General features: G+C 45.9%; 1 protein-coding gene across 2 annotated transcripts in view; it reads right to left on the bottom strand.

The window, feature by feature from the left end:
- Positions 1-215: 215 nt before the first annotated feature.
- The window catches only part of SLC43A2 (solute carrier family 43 member 2), a 31,848-nt gene continuing 16,570 nt past the window's right edge, over positions 216-15,493 (bottom strand). For both annotated transcript variants that reach the window (XM_032129900.1, XM_032129901.1), the window contains 9 exons: positions 15,329-15,421; positions 14,539-14,672; positions 13,940-14,142; positions 13,103-13,246; positions 9,504-9,642; positions 8,933-9,065; positions 8,002-8,075; positions 6,199-6,322; positions 216-5,363 (listed from right to left, as the gene is read on the bottom strand). In XM_032129900.1, the coding sequence (XP_031985791.1) occupies positions 5,202-5,363; positions 6,199-6,322; positions 8,002-8,075; positions 8,933-9,065; positions 9,504-9,642; positions 13,103-13,246; positions 13,940-14,142; positions 14,539-14,672; positions 15,329-15,421 (1,206 nt within the window). In that variant the 3' untranslated portion in view covers positions 216-5,201. The remainder of the gene's footprint in view (positions 5,364-6,198; positions 6,323-8,001; positions 8,076-8,932; positions 9,066-9,503; positions 9,643-13,102; positions 13,247-13,939; positions 14,143-14,538; positions 14,673-15,328; positions 15,422-15,493) is intronic.

Genomic DNA, 15,493 nt, shown 5'->3' with positions numbered 1-15,493 from the left:
GTTTTTTTCTCAGAGATTAAACTCAATTGGGGAAGAAAAGTTTAATTTGCATTATTTATTAGCTCCTAACCTAGAGAAGAGACAGTCAAGGAAATATTCAACCTGGGTCCTTCCCTTTGGCAGATGCCACCCTGTAAAGCATTCATGGCTCCATAATCTCATTAGGAAGCAACCAATGCTTTCATTATGTTCACTCTCAGAAGGAAAACTAATGATTAACTTATTATCACTTTATTTTGAAATAGTACTGCACATCACCTTACAAACACAGAGAAGATGACACAGGCCTGCCCCAAGGAGTTTACAATTCGACTTCGGCAAACGCTACAAAAAATTCTGTGGACAGGAAAAGGTGGGAGAGGTAATGCTGGCAGGTTAAAGAGGGGGTTTTCTAAAAGGGGGGGTTGTCTCCAGAATAAAAAGCAGGTGACAAAGGGTCAGGCACAAGGAAGTGACAAACAGCAGCAGGATGACAACATGGAGCACAGGACACCTGGGAAAAACAGATTGCGCAGACAGGCTGGCAGCACATGGAGGAAAACAAGGACCTGTGGGCTTTATAATTAACATGTAAGACTGCAGCTACATAACACACCATTGTTTCAGCTATTCCAGAGAAGATAACATTGTGAATTATAATTCAGAAGTGACCTTTTTTTTTTTTTTTTAATTAAAAAAACCCCAAACCAGTCTGTTCCCATCAGGAATCCTACTGTAATACTATTTGCCATTATGAGCACTTTGCACTTCTAAACTGGGGTGTAGGGAATACCAAAAAGCTCTGCAGATGCAGAAAAAAACTCAAAGGGGGAAAAAAAGAGTAGCAAGTATGTGTAAAGATTTCATTCCTTTTACCCTACAGTATCTGCTTTAAATTTTGTAGCATATTTTCCAAATTCATCAGCCTGTCAAGAGGGAAATCTTCTACTTGAAAACATTTTAGTGATTTACGGGCTTAGTTAAAATCTCATTATCCTGCAATTTTCCTTTGTAGACAGAGCATGAAGAGGATGGGCTTTGCTGTGGGAGTTGAACACTTCAGTTGCTGTAGCAGCATTGCAGTTGGTGTCTCAGCAAGATTTGCCCCTTTTTTTTTTCCAGACATCTGTGTCCAGTTTCATCTCAAGGATCCATATATAGCTTTACTCAGTGACTGCCATAGTTTAAGTGTCCTATTAAGCAGAACAGCACAGATTTTCTCTGCTACTTCTGATATAGTGTCATTGCATTAGCGTTATAAAGGCTGTGTCAACGGGGCTTAGGTTCTGGCAGATTAGTGAAAGCAAAAAGCTGTCGCCCTCCCTTCCCCACGGTGTGAATTTTTTTTTTTTTTTTTTTAATACAAATGCATATTAAATGCATGTGAGAGGCTGTAGAGCCTGGGAGCAGCGTCTCCAGAAGGTGAAATCACTTTACACAGCAACCTTTGACTCTGAGGTACTCACAGATCAGGTTTCTGCTTCATTACATTCAGCTGGGGTTGCTTCCATGGAGGTCTTTCCCATGGCCACCCTCCTTGCACTTCCCATATGGATGAGGGTAAGGAAGGGCATAAAAATCCCCAAGTCCTACAAATCATTAAGGAATTATGAAAGCAGTTAAACACATTGACCTGTATTTGAGTTATACAGATAAATGCATTATTGATGCAAACTGCTGTGACTCTCCAGTCTTTGGTAGCCCATTTATTTTTCCCACAAGGTGGCTCATGCACACAGGGAGCGCACCAGGAATTGTCTTGGTCCTGCATCACTCGGCTGGGAAGCAGCAATGCTGTTTTCCACTCCAAATGTATATAACCCACAATTCCACTTCCCTAAGCATGAAAGGATGAGGCAAACTGCCCCTGATCAACCACCTGTGATGGGACCACCCCAGCTGTGTTTCTGCACTGTGCAAGACAATGTTCAGAAGAAGCTGAAGGCAGAATATTGCCCTCCAAGGACCCCACTGCTGCAGGAGGTGCAGCTCTAAAGCAGTTATGCCACAATCAGTAGTGTTTGCACATCGTGAATGCAGATGCAGGTTTTGGATAGATAAATCTTAGAGTGCTCTTGAAATTAGTTTGGTTCACAAGTGTCAGAATAAATTTCACCCCATTAGATCAGACCAGTGTTTCACTTTAGCCCAGTGTGTTTTCTCCAGCTTTGACCAATTCTTACAAGACAGAACATGCAGACGAGTATCTTTCCTTGGCATAACTTTCTCATTTACAGCAACTTAAAATCTCCCTGAGTTAGTGGATGCATTGTTTAACCAGCCTCTTTTAAAAAAAAGTTAATACTTTTGTTCCCCACTAAATTCTTCTGCAAAGAATCCCACAGTTTGACTTTTCATGGCCTGAGAACATGATCTCATTTATCTGTTCAACCCTGAATAGCTAAAACTTCCCTGTGTACCCACCAGGGCATGAACTCTACTCCTCACACCTGACCAGCAGCTTCTGAACAGAAGCACACACATCCACCAGTTTATCAGATGAAACTGGATTTGAAGATAGCCCTAATAAAGGGCAGGAACTGGGAACTGAAGCAGGGAGGTAGATGGCAGAAACAAAAGTGTGTCCTTTGAAGTATGTGCAGCTAAATTAAAAGGCAGCAGCATCTCCACTAAGACTTCATTAAAATATGCCACTCTCTTTTCCACTATTTTGCTGAGACATTTGTAACAGGCATTTAAGTGACTTAAGAGTGGAAGCAATCACATTCAACTCTGAAACTGAGGTGGAAGTAATGCTGGAAGTAAAGCACATGAAACAACCCTCCAACTATGTTTTAGGACACTGAGACTATGGATGGAGGCTCACTCACCTGATAGCTGTCATTGTCATGTCACAAATATCTCTGAGCAAGAACAGGACTCTTCTCAAAACCATTTAGAAGTATTGTAATACAAAATGCAGAAATCTGCAGAAAGCCCTCTGGCAATCTAGGCAGGCTGCAGCACTGCTGGTGGGTCTCTGAACACGTACTTGAGACAAGACAGGGAACCAGGAAAATGAATCAAAACTCTGCCATCTGAATTATTGCTCAAAGAAAAGATGGAAAGGTCACTAAATCATCACCAAAAGACAAAAAGTTCCAGAAGAGTACAGTGTTGACAGCAGGCAGTAAAGCTGTCTTGAAACAAACACATTTAATAAAGGCAACACATTAAAAAAAAAAAAAAAAAAAAAAAAAAAAAAAAAAAAAAAAAAAAAAAAAAAGTGTAAAATCCTCAAGTGGCGAGTCCTTCCGAAAGGAGTAACTTTAGACTAAAAGGTACCGCGGCTCGCAGCAGCATCGCCCCGCCTGCGGGAGCAGCGACTCGAGATGGCGCTGCCGGCCCGCGGAGCGGCCCCGGCCGCCTGCGCTGGCACCGCCACCAGCCAGGGACCCGCGGGGCTCACGGCCCTGCTGCCGAGGCTCTGGCGCTTTTCAGGAAAGGTGAAACCCTGCCCGGGCTGAGGTTCTGTCTCCTTCAAACCCCCAACGAAGGAGTTAACAACCAGCTTCCAGGTAATTTCTCACAGGAAGGTCTCAGCACGGTGTTGTTTCTAATCGCCAGTGAGCAACGCTTGTACTTTTCCAACCAGATATAGCCAAGGTGAATGTCTGAGCCCCTGTCAGGCTGTGTAGTAAAACACCACCACTGGGTCTTCATAATTGTTTTATTTCTGCCCCAACCTTCCCGCAGCCACCAGCTCAGCCCAGTGCAGTCGGTGCCACACACCCACCGGGGATGCTCGTCCTCACCCCTGCACAGTCCTGCTTCCAGCAGCTCCACTCGGTTCAGTGCTTAACACAGGGCTACAGAGCCTGAGCTACCGACTTCAACAAGAAGGTTAAGGGCAGAAAAGTCTGCTTTAGACAAGGAAAACCTCTATAAAAATAAGCAGGTTAAAAATTCCCTTTGTATTCCACTCCCTGGTGTGAACAGACCTGGAGCACCTTTACCCACATGTATTGCTCTGACAGTCAGCTTCACCATACAATCAGTCACCATGTGCTCTGTCCAGACAGAGCATCAACATTGTAGAAGGCTCCTAGAACAGCCAAACTGGCAGCATTTTGGTCAGTCACAGTAACGTGGTGTTCAGCAGTTAGGTGACCATTATCATAGCAAGGTAAATAAGCTTATGGCTAAAAATGACATCACCACATCACCCTGCCATATGTCCACAGGATCCAGTTACCAGACACAAAGGAGTGTTCTGCACTCTTGGTTCTTTTCACCAGCAGGTCAGCTCACAGCACATGAACACCAAGGTGTCTGAACCCCCAGAACTCAGCTTCAAGAAGCTTCTCCACTTCACTGAATACACATAGCTGCTCCCCTCCCAGGGTCATGTCAGAGGGAAGAGGCAAAAGGCAACAAGTCTCAAAGCACTTCATTGGTAAAGAAGATCCAGTTCTTATCTCAGAGGCTCCAGGACTGCAGATAGTTTAAAACATGTACAGGTGGTTTTGTGAACTGGGAAGAAGAAGAATTGCAGGCCTCCGAAGGCTTGGTCTAGGACCAGCAGTCCACTATAGGCTCTTCATCATTTCAGTGTGGAAGGCAGATCCATTGCTCACCGTCTGTGTCATTTGCAGTAATAAAAGGTTTGGGAGCTGTCAGTGCTAGCAGCCAACATTTAGCAATACACACTGAAGCTGTGCTCATACACATGGGAATAAAAACCTCTTCCCTGCCTCAGAAACAGGGATATGTCTGGAGACACAGTAAAACCACTGGGTCCAGCTACACATCAAGCAGAAAGACCATTATGAAGCCTTGGGGAGGGAGGAGAGTGCAGCTTGCATCTGAGACTGTGTCAGCCAAGGTTGGGGGAAGAGGGGGAGAAAACAGACTTCAGTGTGTTACATTTGCAAACTCAAATTATGGTCTGTCTTCCCTCTTCCCCCATCCCTCTATTCCTTCTCTCCCCAGTTTCCTATGCAAACTCTCTGCTGCTGGAGAGTGTGATCAGGGGATAATTTAAGACACAATATCTGCATGGCCTTTATAAAAAGGAAAAGTGTCCTGTGTTTTGGAGTAAGGAGTGGGAAGTCTCCTCCTGCCATATATCTGAGGCATATCAGTCATGATGTCCAGCCCTCGCTCCAGTGATGAGCAAAGACCGGCAGAGCCAGGGGAGAAAAGTCCTGGCTTACACCACAGGTAGAACCCACGGATGTGGTAGGAACCTGTACAGGGGAGGTTGTACATGAAGCACCAGTTTAAACAAAGGCTTCCTCAGTGGGAGTGCCATTGATTTTGAAGAAAAGTTTGGCATCTTCCATCTTCTGCTTTTTTTCTCTCTCTAGCCTGCGCCTGTAGCAGACCAGGTAGATTGGGAGGCAGAAACCCAGGAGGCTCATGCCAAGCAAGCCAACATTGAGCTGCAGGAGAAAAGCAAACCACAATTAGGCTGGTTAGGAGGAGACAACAAGCCAGTCACGCATGCAGCGGTGTCAGAGCCCAGCCCACGTCACCCAGCTGTGGGCAAACCAGGAGACGCCCTGCTCCATGTGCTGGCAACATCTTCCACCGTTTTTATATTTATGCTCCCGTGCCCAGAGCACCTCGTGTGTACAAGCTAAAAGCTGCAAGAGTTTTTCACTCTGGATTATGGCTGCAGGAGTCTTGTTTCACAGAACAGGCAGGGCTGTTTGAGCTGCAGGTCTTTCACACCAAGTTTGCTGACTGAAGAGCAACAGGCATGGGCAGTGTAGCCTAGAGACCAGAATTCTCCCCAAGACCACCCATGTCATGATTTTACTGAGCTGCTCGGACTCTCAGCAAGACACCACATTAGCCCTGCCCTCAACAACCATTTGGCTTTTTGGACATTAGCATCAGCAATCCAAAATTTACTGGTAATTGGAGCTCATAGGTCTCAAGTGCCAGAGTATTTGTCCTGAATTTTGAGGTCTGCTCACACTCACCCATTTTAACCTGTCAGATTCTGACTCACCACAAACTGTTAGTGGAAACCATTTCCTTCCTCCCTTTCCATACACCATAAGGGTTACTGGCTTTCCTGCCCAGGGAGTCATTACTCACAAAGGGAAAGGTTTCCAGGACAGCACCAAGGTAACAGCAAACAGGGACATGTAAAATTACAGCTGTTTTTAACCTTGGTTCATGCAGAGGAGTCCTTTTTTTCCGCCCAAGAAACAAGCCAAAAATCATCTTAACCACAAAGCTTCCACATTAAAACTGAGAAGAACTTGCCCAGAGGGGGTCTCCTTTCAAAGGTCCTGTCAGTGCCATGAAGAGAGGCTGCTGCAGAAGGGCAAAGAGGGCACTGATCAACGACTGCAGCCCTGTCAAGCTGCCAAACTGAGTCGAGGGGTATCTGTCAACAAAGAAAGCAACAGCATTATTATGTGTCACCTTGACTGTTCACATCACCCAGGTCAGATTACATTCCCAGTCCAGTAACAGAGACCAACGTGAGAGCACAGTCCCAAGACATGCATAATGTGCAGAACTCCCTCCAGCACTGTGTGACTGCCCCTTTTTATAGGGTATTTACCTATACCCTGTGGTGTGCATGGAGCTCTTGAGAGCAGAGTGGCACTGGTGCCACGGCTGGAGCCTTCTTCTCCAGAATATTCTCATCCTGAGCTCTCAAACTTTAGTAATACCAGATCCAGCACTTGTTTTGTTTTGCAGCTCTACTGTGGGCAGGTGGAAGTGTTTATACAACTCCTGTTCCTATTGCACAGGGAGCACAGTGTTGATATTTACAAGTTAAAAGCAGGGCCTCTTTATCCAGATGACTTGTGGCTGAGCAATCATTTTCATCTGGTCATAACAATTTGCTCCCTTTGGAAGTCAGTGAAACCTGCACAACAGGTTAGTGTTTTCCTTTTTAGAGGACAAGTTTGATCCTATGTCAAACTAAACAACACTGTTGACTGGCAAATGCTGGGTATCAGATAATATTAATGGAAAAATAAATTTCAGGAATCATCTAACATCTTTCTCTTTCCATGACTGAGCAGTGTTTTAAAAGGGTCAGGTTAAACTGAACTTGGAGAGAAAGAAGCAAATCAAAACCTTCAAATATTCAAAGCAGTTGCATTCAAAGCAAAAAAATACGTAAACTCCAGGAAGTTCCAGAGAGTTGCAATGGTCAAACAGGATTAGTTTACAAGTAAGGGGATATACACTGCAACATACATTTATTTACCTTGCCCAAGACAAAAATATTTTGCTTCTGGCTGCCAGAGAGCCAAAAGTTTATACATTTCTGAAGCAGAGTCTTAGATGTGTTTTCTAGTCTGGATTCCTCAGACACTACGATCTAAACCTTTGACAGAAGGAGTCTGTGGAGTCTCCATCCATGGAGATACTCAAAACACAATCAGTTGCACTCCTGGACAACCTGCTCTAGCTGACCTTGGTTTCGAGAGGTCCCTTCCCACCTCAACAAATCTCTGATTCCCTGAAAGAGAATAGCCCCTCTTTGTTCCTCTGTCCAACCTCTCAGGACCGAGGGACAGATGTGTTTTCAAAGCCAAAAACATTGCTTAATGAGGAAGAGAGTATTTTGATTCAGCTATCGATAATTTGCCAAGTTGGAAACAGGATGGATGATCTGTCCTGGGAAAGGGAGGAGGCATCACTAATGGTATCTTGAGCAATGTTTTACCAATGTCAACTTCAGAGGAGAGCAGCAGCAATGTTTTCAGTCACATTAATGTTTTACCTGGGCACATGCACATATCTGCTCATTACAAGACAAAAAAAGCCTTGAGTTTTTACTATATAACCTTAGTGTCAATAGTTTAGTCTCACATGAGGCCCACACATAGCTGTGCTTGTCTCTGTTGCTAAACAAGGAAAGCACCAGCTGGGATTTCAGTCCAGCTATTGTCATGTCTAGAGGTGACTGAGGAAACAAGTTGCATCATTTTCCCCCTCTGACCACGAAGACCTCATTCCTGATCTCCATCTCCCCAGGAGAGCCTACCAATCCCAAACCAGTTTATCTGGCCAGCCACATTTTATAGGTAACCAGATACTTACACAGCTGCATAGAGGCCTCCCACAGCTGAGTGGATGAATCCTCTCACAATTGTGTGCAAAATGAAGGACAGAATCTGAAAAGAGAAGCAGAAAAATGTCACATCCTAGACACCCACCCAGGGCAGTGCCAGACCCCAACACACCACCATTCCTAAAAGCTGTTCTTTCTAGGTAGGATTGGGAAAGCACAAGGGAAGAAATTTGTACTTGTCTCCAGGCACTGCTTTTCCTTACTTTGCACACACACAAGAGCTCTGTCATTGGTAAGTGGCACTGCTGCAAGGACGTGTCCCCAGCAACCTGAGGCCAGGATCACCGTGCTTTTCCACAGCCACCAATTTAGTTAATTTTCCACAAGTTATTGCGGACAACACGCAAGTACGAGCAAACTGCAGCTGTTTGCCTACATCATCAAGGCGTGTTTAAGTAGAGCATAAAATCACTAAACTCCTCTGCCAAAAACAGGTGGTGGCACAGAATAAATATTTTAACAGGTTTATAATCCCACAGATATCACTGGGCATAGCATTTGACGCAGGAATAACCTGCTGTACACATCACCATGTTATGCTTCTTGCAGCAAGTTTTTTCAACCTTCAGCAGCTTAAATCAAGCCCAGTTTTAAACATACAGGCACTGCTGAGAGGATTTTGGTGGGCAAGAACTTGTTGTCACACAGCCCAGCTGCAGAAACTTCGAAGTGCAAATAAATTCTGTATCAACTGGCATTTGAACTATAGCTGCTTGGTCATGTTCTCCCAAGGAATTGAAACTGCACAGTGTTATTTGTTTCAGTTCTAAAAGTGAGGCTTCCAAAGCAGGATGGAAGTTTCCCAGCAGTGCCAGTCCCAGCCCTCCTGCCACCACCAGCAGGTTCTCCTGGCACTGTCCTGTCATTCTGCCAGCACCCCCACCCATTTCACCTACTCACCTGCAATGGTAGATTAGGAATAAGACAGGTGATTCCAAATCCAACCAGCAGTAAGTTCGTGAATACAAAGGCATTGGTGGCGTTGGTGATTTTCTGGATCTGACGGTCACGCTTTTTCTTTTTCTTGTCACCTCTGAAAGGACAGGAAAACCTGTGTTACAAACACGCTTCCAGCAGCTGCTGGAATTCACAGCAAGATTCTCCACACATCACATCAACTCTATCTACACCAGTTTGGATATAGGTCTGCCTGTGGATGTGCTGGGATCTCCATCAGTGGAAGGTGAGGAACATCTGGGTAATTATTTCAGTGCTGTTACTCTTACTCTTGGGCTAGGAGGGAAGTCTGAGCCTCTCCTGCTACCACTTAAATTTGCTCTTCTTGACTGATCTTAGTGAACATGGAAGATAGTCTGCTCCTTTCCTCTGCAATTATCAAGTCTTCCTTCAGGCTTTCTTTTCTATACTGAAGAGCCAATATTCTTTCCAGTCTTTGATCCCACAACACATAAGGCAGAGCAGAGGGGGCCTGCTAGGTGGCTGCATGTCCCGTGTGGCACACACTACGCACTGCTCAGCGTTGCTCTCCTCATTCTCTTCTGAGCCATCATCACACTCTTTCATTCTCCAGTCCATGATGCACCCGATCACAGGCGCTGTCAGCAGGCACAGCAGCTGCAGGACCCCAAAAATGGAAGTGTAGAGAGCCACTGCAGGAAAAAAAAAAAGAATTAAAAAGAGTTGTCAGTTCAAGCGACAGGAAAAAAGACAACAAAAAACGCTGTCCTTCCCTAATGATCACCTCATTAAAAGTCCAGAGCAAATATACTGATGGATGTAGGAGCTGGGACATCAAAGCCCCACTCCATCCTTCAGCCTTCCAGCCATCAGAGTGGACATAGTGGGCACACTTCCTTCAGCCATTCTGATCTTGCACTGGAATTCTCTGGGCAGCAGCAGGCAGGGCTCCAAAAAATGGGGACACAGCACCTGCTTAGTGCCAGTGAGGTTTATTCTGGGCAGGACAAGTTTTTATAAGCTTCATGTGCAGCACAGCCAGGCCTGCTTTAGTCATCTCCTCTCCTGCCTTGCTGGGAGCTGCAGCTACTGCTTCTCCAGCTGGGATGCTCCAGTGAGGACAATCAGGCTGGGAAGGTGAAGACTAACCCAGTTTGTGCTGAATGGGCAAGTTTGGAAGCAGGGGGAAGGGAGATTAACATCAAAAAACCACAGCATTTGTGAGCAATCGTTAAAAAGCTCAAAGTGATGAAAATTTCGTGTTAATGATGAGAGAAGCGTCTCCATGGCTTGCTAAGGGAAAGCTGATGCCAGCAGACTCAGAAGAAATTGTCCCCTCCTGTTACTGAGCAGTTCCCCAACCCTGCAAGGCTTTTTTCCACTTCCTCTCGGCAGCCCATGTGAGGATTGAGGCACCACACAGAAGGTCTGGTGAGTCATGGTGTGCCACAGCTCTGAAATAAGGATGTAGTTCTGAAACTGCCCATCTCAGCACAGAGCACAAGTTACAGCCCTGTAAGCAAAGCAGCTCCAATTTGAATTTGTCCCTCCCGATGCATTTTTAAGTCTAGCCAAAGCGGTACAGCCAGGATTTCCACCAAAATCCACTTGGTAACGGAGAGAACGTTTCCAACAAGCCTTCCTCTCCTATTACAGTTGCAGCAAACTCCAGCAGGGCTGCCCTGCTGTGCCCAAGCATGGCACCTGATGATCTTTTCCTGGCTCCAGCTGCTGGCAAAGGAGCTGAGAGGAACTTCCAGCTCCAACCTCTAAACTCACATTTGTGCCCCCATTCCTCCCACAAAGGCATGCCCTGAAGTGATCCACATCGCCTCTCATTATAGCAACTGCTGCAGTCAAGAGAAACAGGTGGCATCACCCTCTCTCCATGAGCACTGCAGCAGCTGATTTACTCTTGTCTGGTTATTTAATACAGGGTAAGAAGCAAGCCACGCTGTCATGTTTTGCCTCTTTATGTTACCCTGAACACTTAATCTTGGGCTCTAAACAGCAAGGGCAGAGGTCAGCTTGAATGAGGGAATGAAATTTATGGGGTCAGCAAGAAAAGAAGAGGGAAGACAGTAGCTGCTGCTACAAAACAGGGCCCCCTCAGCTTATCCATCATCTTAAAAAACATTCTTTCCTGAGAAGAAAAAGCAAGAATACCTAGCAAAGGAAGCACGCACAGGCACGAGCCTTTACATTCACTGTCCTAGATGCTTTTCCCTCAAAACTACCCCGAGCAAGCACCTCACACAGCTGAGTTTTCCAGCCCAGATTCTCCCCAAGCTCTCCCAGTATCACCACATTTGAAAGCAAGGTGACAATTTATGAGAGATGCAGACAAATTTCAGGTTCTAGGCATTACAGATCTATTTTCCCCTGCTTTCCTACAACACCATTACACACTCATTTACAGAATGAACCCTTAAGCTTCTTCCTCATCTTTTGGGGGGTTTCAGCAGATAGGCAGCCACAGGCTGACTGCTCTCTCCACCTTTTGGTTTCATGACAGGTCTAAGTCACCATAATGTGCACAGAAAGAACTTTCAAGGAGACTGCAATTAAAGACCTCACTACTTATCTGCGTGATTTTCCCCACACCCTTCTCTCCTGTTCTGCTCCCAGGAATATTTAACTTTCCTTTTACCACAACACTTGCAGGGTTTGACTCAACTCTCCTCTTCCCTCGCTCAGTGCTCCCGAGGGCAGCTGGAGGTGGAGGGAGCTCTCTGAGCAAATCCCACCCAAGTGAATAAATGCAGAAGAACAAGGAATGCAGGGGAGCAGCATCCCATCCTCTCCTGATGCACACACAGATTACATTTCTAGAGAGCTGCACGTGCCTTGGAACTGCTCTTGCAGCACAGCCTGACACTGCCGAGACCAGACAATACCACTGTTTTGCTGATGCCATGGAAACACTAAGACAGAGACTGCACTGCAATGAGCCCAGGCTACATTCAGGGGGAGGAAGGGAAAAAATAGGAAGAAATCTTAAAGGCGGCACAGAAAACTTGCAATATACTCAAGGGACACAATCTCTGTTTTAAGCAAGGAGCTTAAAAGTAGAATTGGCAGCTTATATAGTTAATAGTAGTTAATATAGAGTTAATATTAATTCTGAAATTCCAAGGAGCGGAGGAGAAGGAAAGAAACGAAAATTAAATGAGAATAGCAAGCCAGGGTAAAAATACATAATATTAATTTTTCAAAAAGCAGTGTCAGAGTTACAAGGTAAGCAGAAAAGGAAGCAGTGTTGGGAAAGGTAGGCAGTGTGAAGTTTGTGCTGTTTTGCTGTTTAATGTCTAAGCTGGCTCCTGAGCCAGGAGATAAAGAGCTGAATGCTGCAGGCTGTCAGAGGCTCAAGAAACAAAGCAATTCAGGGAATGCCAGGGCACTTGGAGTTTCCTGCGTCTCCTTCCCTCCCCCAGAGCTCACTCCTGTTTTCAGAGGAGTGCCTCTTGATTTATCAGCTTCATGCAATCCAGATTTAACAAGTTCAAACTGGATCTTACTACAAAGGACAAAAACAAAACAAGAAAAGGCTAAGTCCTGTTTTGCAATCCTGGGTATTTTCAACAGTAAACTAATCTACTCTTTCCTGTTTGCTCCATGAACTTCACCAGAACTATAAATGCAGAGAGTCCAGCGCAGGGAGCACCCTTGAGCCTCCCCAGCACCCACCAAGCTGCACAAAAAACCAGCTCTGACTTCACTTCTCCCACCCCCGGGTGCTGGGCTGAGGCACCGAGTCCAACCATTACTCATGAGAGTCAGATGCTCTGCGTTCTCTGCTTGCTTAGGATAAGTTAAGCAAATACCTGATGAAATACATTTTCCAGTTAAAATAAGAATTATCACAGTCCACCCTGAGAGGTGCTTGCAACAACCTGTGTGAGGAAATAGCATGGGGTAGCATGGTACACACCGGGCTAAAATTAGTTTGACATTCAAGCGCCTGCCTCGCAGCTCCTCTGTGCTGGGCTGGCTCCAGCTCTTCCCTGGACCCTCCCACCAGCTGTCAGTGCACTTGGACACCACGGATTGACCTAACCTGATGAGTAATCAGGTGCTCAGCCTTCAGTAACCAAGTCAGGGTCAGCTCCCAACCCCAGGGAAGCAGGTGAAGGTCTTCAGAGGTTCCCCTACCTTGACTTTCGTCTCCAGACAGAAACTCCAGGATGGTGTTCATGGCTCCCATGTAGAAGATGAGCCTCAGCTGAGTGACACACATGGTGATAAGGCTGAGCAACAGGATGGGACTGAAGACACTCCTCATGAAGGAGGGAGTAGCTGCAGAAGGAATAACAGAGTTTCTGAAGAAGGTAGTACACCTTAGTAAACATTTACAATTCCACCTCTGGCCTAGTAGGTCCTCTCCTGCCTAGAAGTGCCAGTGGCATCTCCAAGGGGTTCACCTGGTGCCTTACAAACTCCCATGATCAACAGCTGCAGATGCTTGGAGTTTGGCTACCAGTAACTGGGGCAAGGAAGCAGGAAGGAAGATTTGCCCAATTTGGTGGATTAGGACAAAAAGAAGCCTCAAACCATTGGCTTTCACCATCAAGGCCAGGTTGGATGGGGCTTTGAGCAACCTGTTCTGGTGGAAGGGGGTGGAATGAAATGATCTTTAAGGTCCCTTCCAAGTCAAACCATTCTGTGATGCCCCTGAGTAAAGAAGGCTTTGCCATGATGGCAACAGTCAACCTAAGAGCCAGCAGTGACCACCTCTCCAGTCCCCCTGCAAGCCACACCAGCTCCCATGTGCTGTCCCCACCTCTGGCTACACTGCTTGTATTCAGGCAAGGATCCAAGGACAGGATTCCTTCTATAACTCAACTTGTATTCCAGTCCCGGTGGATGGCACGAGGCCCTGGCAACACCTGGAGCACGTATTGCTCCCTCACAAACAGCTCTGGAGCAGAGCAGGGAGGCCAACAGGCCTGTGCCAGCACAAGCACCCCTGGGGCACCCACAGAACCACACCTGCACTGTCAGGCTGGCACTTCACTTCCAGGTCCACTGTAGACAGACAGAGCTTGTTGTTCTCCTGCAAAGCTGCCGGCTCCTTGGGGCCCTTCATGGAGCTCCCCACACTGAGACGGCGCCCCACAGTCGTCACTTGCTTGTAGAACTGCTTCCCAGTGATTTTGTGGTCAAATCCCAGCCAGCTGAACTTTATTTTCACCCTGTTGGGTTGCAAAGAGCATGAGAGCTGCAACACAGGGTGAGGAATCAGAGGCAGTAACACTGCTGAGGAGTCAGGAAGGCTGTTTGTGGATGTAAGGAATTGGTTTCCATCAAATGGTTTCAATCCAGAGCTCACTGAGATGCCTTCCCTGGGCCAACTTGGCACAAATCAATATAAAAATCCTTATGACCAGGAATAGATCAGTTTTCCTTGCTAACTCCCTCAGTTTGGAAAGTCCCACTTTCCACAGGTATTCACATGCTAGTGGCAGGCAGAAATCCTCAACCTAAGCGGTGGCAGCAATAAACAACATGCAAGGGGTTCCCTGTCTACTCCTCCAAATTCTTTTTGCCAGCTCTTCCTAGGAATGGGATTAGCCTTGGAGGAGACTTACGAGTAGTCCATGTCTTCTGGTCCTGGGAAAGGCTCCAGAGGCCAGTTGAAGAAGCAGTTGAGGAAAACGAGTCCTGCACAGCTTGCCCAGACAAGCAGAATAAGGATGAAGGAGACCCCAAAGTCATATATAACCTGGAAATCACAAAGAAATATTGTTTTGGCTACAGGAGCAGAAAGACACTTCAATATTCTTGGAATTAGGTCCAAGAGGAACTGGGAAAGAACATCAGGATACACTTAAAATGGGTTAAACTCAAGTGGTAACAAAAACCAATCTTGTGACAAGGACTTTCTTGGAAAACCAGCAGGAACTTCCCTGCACACCTGAGACTGCAGTGAAACATCCCTGGATCAGAACTGGGTGATCCAGCCAGGCAGCCCAGGTGACCATCTCTTGTCCCTTCAGTCCTATTTGCCAGCAATAAATTATGTTCAAAGCCCTACTGTGGTTGTGGTGACAATCACACAGATAATCCATATATATGTGTATTAAAAAATAAAAAAATATCTATATATACACTCCTTAGAGATTAACAAAGCAACCTTTTCTAAAAAAACAATCTTTAGTTTTTCACTTCTAGTTGGCATTTCTAAAATTTTCTATCTGCTACATTCTTGAGGCAGTCACTTGGGAAGTCTTTAATCCAGACAGGAACCGAATCTTGCAAATGCACATCTCTAAAAAAGTGCTTCAGCCAACAGTCCCTCTTTCTTGCCACATTATTGCTAAACGGGGCAAGATGCCAGCACAACACCACCAGTCACGAGCCTTGATCCCAGGGCCTCACCTTGATTCCTGGAAAAGTCACAGCAGAGGAAGCATAGGAGCCAATCATCAGAGCAATGAAGGTGGAACGAAGGTCACCAAACATGTTGGGCAGCTGGGGAGAGAGAAAAATCAGTTGAAGCAGGTTGCTGCCAAGGGAATGAGGCTTTCTCGAGAAGATATTGGC

Source organism: Corvus moneduloides, chromosome 20 (genome assembly GCF_009650955.1).
Source record: "Corvus moneduloides isolate bCorMon1 chromosome 20, bCorMon1.pri, whole genome shotgun sequence".
In the NCBI taxonomy this organism is placed as follows: Eukaryota; Metazoa; Chordata; class Aves; order Passeriformes; family Corvidae; genus Corvus; species Corvus moneduloides.
The sequence above is the reverse complement of the archived record's forward strand: the minus strand, read 5'-3'. Positions and strand labels throughout refer to the sequence as shown.